The 9,398-nt window shown below is 48.6% G+C and overlaps 1 protein-coding gene across 9 annotated transcripts in view; it reads left to right on the top strand.

The window, feature by feature from the left end:
• The first annotated feature begins 212 nt into the window (after positions 1–212).
• The window catches only part of BRPF1 (bromodomain and PHD finger containing 1), a 32,711-nt gene continuing 23,525 nt past the window's right edge, over positions 213–9,398 (top strand). For 3 of the 9 annotated variants that reach the window (XM_081939743.1, XM_081939741.1, XM_081939740.1), the window contains exons 1-3: positions 213–412; positions 4,040–4,652; positions 6,053–7,012. In XM_081939743.1, the coding sequence (XP_081795869.1) occupies positions 4,054–4,652; positions 6,053–7,012 (1,559 nt within the window). In that variant the 5' untranslated portion in view covers positions 213–412; positions 4,040–4,053. The remainder of the gene's footprint in view (positions 413–4,039; positions 4,653–6,052; positions 7,013–9,398) is intronic. The other 6 variants (XM_081939745.1, XM_081939747.1, XM_081939742.1 and 3 more) reach the window with 2 other exon arrangements.

Raw genomic sequence — 9,398 nt, 5'->3', positions numbered from 1 at the left:
GCGGCAGATTCGCGCCTGACGGCCGGCCGCTTTGCTCTGGCGGCGGGGCGCTTCCTCGCCTAGGGTGTGTATGTGACTCCAAGCGGCTTTTGTTTTGGCAAGGCCGCCAAACCGAGGCCGGGAGTAGGGCGGGGGCGGTGGGGTGGGGGTGGGTGTTTGAAGAGCCGGGCGTCGGGCCCAGCCGTGTCTCGTGGCGAAAGTGCGGTTGCCAGGGCGCCGCTTTACCCAGCGGCCTCCCCGCGCAGGAGCCGCCGCCGCTGCCGCCGCCGCTGCCGCCGCTTCTCCTACCGCCGCCGGCGGAGCCTTTTTCCCCTCCATTGTCCGGGCCGGGTTGGGCCGATGGGCCCCTCCGCCGCGGAAGTCGCCCTGCAGCCGCCGCGCCTCAACCGGGCCGGGGCTTGAGCCGAGCTCGGTGAGAGATCCGCGCGCGCCGAGGGCTGGGAGGCTGGCCGGGCGAGGCGCCGTCGGGCGGCGGGAGCGACACGGCCTCGGGGAGGGGGACCCCCGAAAGCAGCAGTTTCTTCCCTTCCCGGAAAGGGACGGGCAGGGGCCTCCTCCCGCCACCGCCCGGAGGCTGCGCGGGAGAGGCGGGGCGGGTGGAATGAAGCGAGCCGCCCGTTAAGAGAAGTCGTGGCGGCGGTGGCAGGTGGCGGGGAGGCTGGCGCGGGTCTCCCTCCCCAGGAGCCCCGCTCGGGCGCCGCACGTGCATGGCAGGGCGGGGGGTGTTCCGCGGGAGGCGGGAAGGCGGCGGGCCGCTACGGGGTTAGCGTGACAGCCTTGCTCCCCCTTCCCCCACCCCGTCTTTCTCCTCCCTTCCCTCCCCCAAAATCTGGAGCTTCGTCCGCTTCACAATATGGGGCGAGCGAGGTTGGTAGGGAGGCAGCCTGCGGTGGGGGGAAACCCTCTGCGCCCCCACATTGCGCCCCCTCCCCTTTCAGGCCTTTGGGGGGAGTGGCAGGTGATAGGGTGGGAGGGAGAGGGAGCATCTCGGGGGCCGCGGTGGGATCAGCCGCCCGTTTGGGAAGCCAGGGGTGCGCGCGATGGATGCCATCGGCCAACCGCTCAGGCCAAGCTTGCCTGTTTTAAGAAGCCCCGGACCTCGAAACTTTTTACCTTTCTCCCTCCCGTTTTGGGGGGAATCACGTGTCAAAGGCCGCCGGTTGGGGAAAAATCTGCTGTAGAACCCCCCCCCCCCGCCCCCCAAAAAAACTTTTTAGCACAGGTGTGCAACAGGGATGGCTGCAAACGGGCTTAAAGGAGGGGTGGTCTCTCTCTCTCTCTCTCTCTCTCTCTCTCTCTCTCTCTCTCTCTCTCTCTCTCTCTCTCTCTCTCTCTCTCTCTCTCTCTCTCTCTCTCTCTCTCTCTCTCCCTCTCTCCCTCTCTCCCTCTCTCCCTCTCCCTCCCTCCCTCTCTCCTGCAAGCTCTTGTTCCTGCCTTTTTCCTCTATGATGCTTCCTCTACACACACACACACACACACACACATGATTTCTCTTGAATTGGAAAACAAAACAAAACATGAGCCTGAGTTTTGACAGCTCCCTTTTTCATCAGTTGTCCTTCCCTCCTTAAGAGCTGCAGGTAGAGTATGGGGATGGGAAGACAGTGGAAGGTTTTTCTTTTCAACCTGAGCTCGTGTGCCAAAAGAGAGGTGCTGCGGGTATTAGGAAGGCGGTGTGTGAACTGGCATAGGCAGTGGATGGTGCGAACTGGCATAGGCAGAGGGTGCTTGTCGTTCTTTGCACTCTCTTTAATATCTTTTCCTGTTTATCCCAGCTGCCGGGAGCGTTATCCGACATCCTCTGCCTTAACTGTCATTTTTCCCCCTGCTGGTACAGAGATTGCGGAGAAAGATTGAACTGTCAGAAGTAGTACCAACTGTTGGCATTCCTCCACTTCACCTTCCCATATTTTCTCCCCTTCTCCCTTTCTTTCTGCCTTGTGCATCGCTGTGGTTAACCATGCGATGGGGGAGCCATTTCCACTACAGTGAGTTCATCATTCTTAGAGGCAAGAGGAAAAACATGGGATTAGCAAGAAGTGTCAGTAAAGGGGAATCCTCCTTAGCATGCTGACAGATTGTCTTCAGTCAGTTCCCTTCCTTGACAGAAGGACAGGAATCAGCATGATGAGATTAGTGGATTTCTTCTCAAGGTAATGGGGTGGCATGGCAAGGGTGCTAGGTTACCATCAGAAGAACACTAGTACTACCCCTCCCCTTTTAAATGCCCACTGGTACTATCTGTCCCCTTTTAAGTGTCCATTGGGTTTGCTCCAGGCATTGATTCATCCTCCCCATCCTCCTTCCATGCATCCTCCTTAATTCCTGTTCCCTGGCTAGCCAAATGGCTCCCTGCCGGATGAAGAAAGCAGTGTGAGAGAGCAAGGTATGCTTGGGACTGGGCCGGGAGCCTCTTTCCTTCCTCCTCACTTGGGAACATGATCCGAGTGTCCCAGAGTCTCCCAGAGGCTTGGAATTAAAAAGACAGAGAAGAACATCGTTAATAATATAAGAGTGTTAGCTTCAGCCGTCTCAATAAAGCCAGTAAAGCTCCAGCATAAAAACAAATAGAAGAATTTACTTTTGAAAAGAAAGGCAAATGCCATGCTTCCTCTAAAACAGGTCTGCACTGGGGAAATCTTTCCTGGAATCATTTCCTATAATGTAGTTTAATTCGGTACAAATAGTGTGATGCCAGCATGTGGATAATCTTCCTTATGCAACTGAGAATGGGATTATTTTCAAATTTGTATCCTTTTCGCATCTTTGATTGATGGTTAAAAATAAAATCTCCTTTGAGTAGAGTTTAACTCCTGGTGGCCTCATAAATATGTCCAGATAGAAGGGGTTGGGGTTTTTGGTTTTTGGGGGGGCAACACAGAACTGATTTACCATTGCCTTCTAAAAATGTTTCTTGACTTCCCATCCCAATCTACAGCTCTATGATCTCCTATGGTCTCCCATACAAATACCCACCAAGTCCAGACCTGCTTAGTTTTTTTGCAATCAGCCAAGTTTAACAAAGTGGTGCCATTTGATACTAATTGTTTAGTACAGATTTCTACCCAGTATTGTTTTCAAGACATGCTGAATTCTACAACTCCGAGAAAATTATTTCCAGTATAAACTGTAATGTAGCAATAGCAACATTCCAGGCTTAGAAATTAGCATCGTTATCTGAAGCAGAAAGAAAACACAGGACTTAGTGTTCAAAACAATCCCTCCACGGACCACAATTGCACTGATAAAGTGTGATAGCCACTCAAAACAATATGACCCATCCAGAGTCACCGTGAGTTGGGCGGTTGTATACACATTTTCTTAATAAAGATATATCAACTCTCAACTTGGAAATTTGACAGACTGTTGCAGGATATTCCTGTTTGGATGCAATTCTTTTGCATCGCTGCAATTCTTTGGCATGTGGTCAACACACAGTTGTGTTGACCACAATTATTAACATATCTTCACTGTGCTGTGTACATTGACACTATGAGACTGGTGTACAGTAGGATCTGCAAGTATTCAGATAAGGCAAGAAGATACAAGGAGAGCTTTGTTGAACATGTAGATTATTTTTTAAAGGAGAAAAGAAGCAGATTGGCAGGTAGGCCCTTCTGGTCCCTGCGTACGCAGGACAATGAATTTTGTTGGCGAGCACACTGCAGGTGAGAAGGATTGATTGTAATTAAAGATGTCTCCTGATAGTGCTACTATCAATCTGCATAATTTAGCAATAATTGGGAAGAAATAGGATGCAAAATAATGCTTGTTTTAAAAGACATGCAAAGTTATACCCCTCGTATTTACAACATGGCTGCAACACTTGTTCTGATCCAGTCGTTTTGACCAGTTGATCTTCTGGATCATCCAGGTCTCCCATTTGCCTTTCTGGTTTCAGCTCTGCTTAGTCAATTGGGGTTAAACAGATTCTGTCCTAGGAATTCAGGAGCGTTGGTAAAGCCTGTGCACTTTGCACCTGGGTGTTGGTGGATGGCTAATGTGGTAAACCTAACCATTCCTCCTCCTTCCCCTACAGAGCCAAAGGACACCATGGGGGTGGACTTTGACGTGAAGACTTTCTGCCACAACCTGCGGGCAACCAAGCCACCCTACGAATGTCCTGTGGACACCTGCCGCAAAATCTACAAGAGCTACAGTGGCATCGAGTACCATCTCTACCACTACGACCATGACAATCCACCGCCACCCCAAAACACCCCTCTGCGCAAGCACAAAAAGAAAGGCCGTCACGGCCGGGCAAGCAACAAGCAGTCGCCCAGCCCCTCCGAGACTTCGCAGTCCCCAGGGCGGGACGTTATGACTTACGCGCAAGCTCAGCGCATGGTAGAGGTGGATCTGCATGGTCGCGTGCATCGCATCAGCATTTTCGATAACTTGGATGTGGTGTCCGAGGACGATGAGACTCCCGAGGAGGCCCCGGAGAACAACAGCAACAAGGAGAACACGGAAACGCCCTCGGTGGCTCCCAAAGCCGGAAAGCACAAGAACAAGGAGAAACGCAAGGATTCCAACCACCACCACCACCACAGTGCCTCAGCTGGCAACACACCTAAGCTTCCCGAGGCTGTGTACCGAGAGCTGGACCAGGATACCCCCGATGCCCCACCTCGCCCCACTTCTTATTACAGGTAATAAGTCAGTTCACCGCAAGCAGAGTCCCGACGTAGGATCGCGTGGCTCAGAGGCCTTAAATGGGAGGGGCAGAGGATCCTTTCATCTAGAGCCTCAGGTAGGAAGAGGAGGGCTCCGCCAGGAGGTGTTTCCCTCTCATAAGGCGGCTTCTGACTGCACCTTGTTCCGGTTTGGAAACCAAGGTAATCTGTTTTCAGAAGGGGGGGGCAGAAGGAAGACAGAAGGGGGGACAGAAAGAAGGGTCTTTCTGTTTGGGAAGTGACTCCATTGGGATACAGGTAGTCCTCGACTTAAGTCCACAGTGGAGGCCAAGATTTCTGCTGCTGAGTGATAGTTGCTACTTAATGGAGTTTTACCCTGTTTTACGATCTTCCTTACATCACAGTTGTTGAGTGAATCCCTGCAGTTGTTACGTTGGTAACACCGTTGTTAAAGTGAATTTGACTTCCCCAAAGTTGGCTTTGTTGTCGGAAGGTCACAAAAAGCAGATATTCTCCCTTCCCTTCCCTCTCTTGTTTTGATTTAGAAAAGTATCTTGTACTGAATGAAACTGGTACATTGTGTCTCCCCCCACCCCAATTGTAACAACACTGTTCAGCCTGTTCCATTCAGCTTCAGTAGCAGGAGTTCTTAGGTTTAAAGCTTTCCTATTATGACATGGCGTTTTCTTTCTAAGGAAGAAAAAAAGTGAGATACACATATACATCACACAGGTCATGACTTTGTGGGATAAATGAAGCAAAAGGCACATTTTTTGGCATTTGCACCATGACATACTAACACAAATTAACATGATTTGTATCATTTGTGCTTTGTTAAATCACTGTGACTTCTAATGGCTATGTATGTAATGTATGGATTGATTGATTAATTGTCATCAAGTTGGTGTTGACTGTTGGTGGCCACATAAATAGGTTTTTCTCCATAATAATCTGAACCTAACTTGGTCCTTCCGTCCATTGCCACTGAGTCCCTCCACGTTGCTGTTTGTTTTCTACTCCTTCTGTCTCCTTCCACCTTTCCCATCATTAGAACCTTCTCCAGGTAGATGTGTGTAGGGCAGAGATAAAAGTACAACTAGATGTGGGGTTTATTATTATGGTTCTGCACTCAGAGGAAGCAATAACTGACCCTTGGCCAACTTGACTAGAGACTCTCTGGCACCGCTATTGGACTTTTTAACTATCAGGATTCTAGGAAATGAAATCCAGAAAATCTGAAGGGAACCAGGCTGAGTTAGGACTTACTGGAGCAGGGCAGTGAAGTGATGGTGACCCTTTCAGACCGCTTAAAGTAGGTGTAAGGATTGTCAGTAATAGATAGCAGCTCTGTAAGCCTTCTAAGACTCCCATTTTTCTCAGCCTTGCACTATCTCTCTCTCTCTCTCTTCTTTTAGATACATTGAGAAGTCAGCAGAAGAGCTGGATGAGGAGGTTGAGTACGACATGGATGAGGAAGATTACATCTGGTTGGACATTATGAACGAACGTCGGAAGACAGAAGGTGTCAGCCCAATCCCTCAGGAGATCTTTGAATATCTAATGGACCGGCTAGAGAAGGAATCCTATTTTGAGAGTCACAACAAAGGTGACCCAAATGCCTTGGTAGATGAGGATGCCGTCTGTTGCATTTGCAACGACGGGGAATGTCAGAATAGCAACGTCATCCTTTTTTGTGACATGTGTAACTTGGCTGTGCACCAGGAATGCTATGGGGTCCCTTACATCCCAGAAGGCCAGTGGCTGTGCCGCCGCTGCTTGCAGTCGCCTTCCAGGGCCGTGGACTGCGCCCTGTGTCCAAACAAAGGCGGCGCCTTCAAACAGACGGACGATGGTCGTTGGGCCCATGTGGTGTGTGCCCTCTGGATCCCCGAGGTCTGTTTTGCAAACACGGTGTTCCTGGAGCCCATAGACAGCATAGAACACATCCCACCAGCCCGCTGGAAGCTGACCTGTTACATCTGCAAGCAGCGAGGCTCTGGGGCCTGCATACAGTGTCACAAAGCTAACTGCTACACGGCCTTCCACGTTACCTGTGCTCAGCAGGCTGGGCTCTACATGAAAATGGAGCCTGTCCGAGAAACGGGGGCCAATGGCACTTCGTTTAGTGTCCGGAAGACAGCTTACTGTGATATCCACACACCACCCGGCTCAATGCGACGCTTGCCTGCCCTCTCCCATAGCGAAGGAGAGGAAGAAGAAGAGGAGGAAGAAGAGGATGGGAAAAGCTGGAGCTCAGAGAAGGTGAAAAGGGCCAAGGCTAAATCCCGGATCAAAATGAAGAAGGCAAGGAAAATTCTGGCTGAAAAGAGAGCAGCCGCCCCGGTGGTGTCCGTGCCCTGTATACCTCCCCACAGGTATGGCAGCCGTTATTCTCCGCTTCTTTATTTGACACATGTCAACAATGTAAATAGAGCCATTGGAGTGCCGCCTTGTTTGTAACAATGAGATTACCATTACCACGTGTTCTTTGGTAATGTGGCAAAATTAGTGGACCAGAGGAATGCCGTCGATATAGTTTACTTGGACTTCAGTAAGGCTTTTGATAAGGTAGACCATAACCTACTACTAGATAAAGTAGAAAAAAGTGGGTTGGACAGAATCACCACCAGATGGATTCGTAACTGGCTGACCAACCGCACTCAACGTGTAGCCCTCAATGGAAGTGCATCTTCATGGAGGGGGGTATGCAGTGGAGTACCCCAAGGCTCTGTTTTAGGCCCAGTACTATTCAACATCTTCATCAATGATTTGGATGAGGGAATAAATGGGGAACTCATAAATTTGGATGAGGGAATAAATGGGGAACTCATAAATTTGGATGAGGGAATAAATGGGGAACTCATCAAATTTGCAGGTGACACCAAGCTGGCAGGAATAGCCAACATTCCAGAAGATAGGCTAAAGATGCAGAAGGATCTTGACAAATTTGAACATTGGGCACTATCTAATAAAATGAAATTCAATGGTAAAAAGAGTAAGGTTCTACATTTAGGCAACAAAAATGGAATGCACAGGTACAGTATAGGTGGTACCTTGCTCAATAGTAGTAACTGTGAGAAGGATCTTGGAGTCCTAGTGGACAACCATTTAAATATGAGCCAGCAGTGTGCAGCAGCTGCCAAAAAAGCCAACACAGTTCTAGGCTGCATAAACAGAGAGATAGAATCAAGATCATGTGAAGTGTTCGTACTACATTATAATGCCTTGGTAAGGCCACACTTGGAATACTGCATTCAGTTTTGGTCACCACGATGTAGAGACTCTAGAAAGAGTGCAGAGAAGAGCAGCAAATATGATTAGGGGACTGGAGACTAAAACATGAAGAACGGTTGCAGGAACTGGGTATGTCTAGTTTAATAGAAGGACTAGGGGAGACATGATAGCAGTGTTTCAATATCTCAGGGGTTGCCACAAAGAAGAGGGTGACTCCCTCCAAGGCACCTGAGGGTAGAACAAGAAGCAATGGGTGGAAACTAATCAAGGAGAGAAGCAACTTAGAACTGAGGAAGAATTTCCTGACAGAACAATTAATCAGTGGAACAGCTTGCCTCCAGAAGTTGTGAATGCCCCAACACTGGAGGTCTTTAAGATGATGTTGGATAGCCATTTGTCTGAAACGGTATAGGATTTCCTGCCTAGGCAGGGGGTTGGACTAGAGGACCTCCAAGGTCCCTTCCAACTCTGCTATTGTATTATATTGCATTACCGTTGGGAATTTTCTGAATGGTTAGCCTAAACTGAGAAGAACTAGATCCAGAGAGATCTTACGTTTTGGTTAGCTAATCAGAAATGCATGTAAGAACGGTCTTTGTCTGCAGTTGCTTTACACCAGCAGTGTTCCTTAAAATAAAGTAAGATGCACATTTTATAAACATATAAAATAGCCCCCTCCAAGCACAGATACACTTGGTAGCATTTTAAATAGCGATAACATTTGTACGTATTTAGTTACAATAAGAGAGGTTGACCAGCATCATTCAGAAACCGTTGCAGCTAAGCGTGAATTTGAACTGTTCCTTTCTCCCCTCATAATCTTTGAATATACCTGTATATCTGTGTGAAGGTACAGCTGCTATGCTCCTTGGGGGCTGTGTTTAGTGAAATTCATTCGGTAGAATATTTCGGATCTCTGCTTGGCTTTCCAGTAAGATAACATATTTTTGTTTTGTTAGTGTGGAATAGCATTTGGAAGGGTTTGTTCATTCTTCTTCTAAGCAATCATTTCAGTAGCAAGAAATAAACAGAAGGTCCTTGATTTACAACCACAATTGGGATTGGAATCACCATCGTGGTGACTTATGAGTTCTGCCACCTGATTTCGCAAGCTTTTTTGCTCTTCTTCTTAAATGAATCATATACAGGTGGTCCTCGGCTTACCACCACAATTGAGCTCCAAACGGCTGTCATTAAGTGAGTTTTGCCCCATTTTACGACCTTTCTTGCCACAGTTGCTAAGTGAATCGCTGTAGTTGTGAAGTTAGTTACGAAGTTGTTAAGTGAGCCCGGCTTCCCCATTGATTTTGCTCATCAGAAGGTCGCAAAAGGGGATCACATGACCCAGGGACACCGCCACCGTCATAAATGTGAGTCAGTTGCCAACAGCCTGTATTTTTTATCCGCTGATACATTGGGATGTTGCAATGGTCATGTCACTTTTTTCAGCACCGTTGTCACTTTGAACTGTCACTAAATGAACTGTTGTAAATTGAGGACTACCTGCACTGGTTAAGTGACTCTGGC

This window comes from Natrix helvetica (genome assembly GCF_964273705.1).
Source record: "Natrix helvetica genome assembly, chromosome: 1".
NCBI classification, from domain to species: Eukaryota; Metazoa; Chordata; class Lepidosauria; order Squamata; family Natricidae; genus Natrix; species Natrix helvetica.
This window is presented reverse-complemented; position numbering and strand designations above follow the sequence as displayed.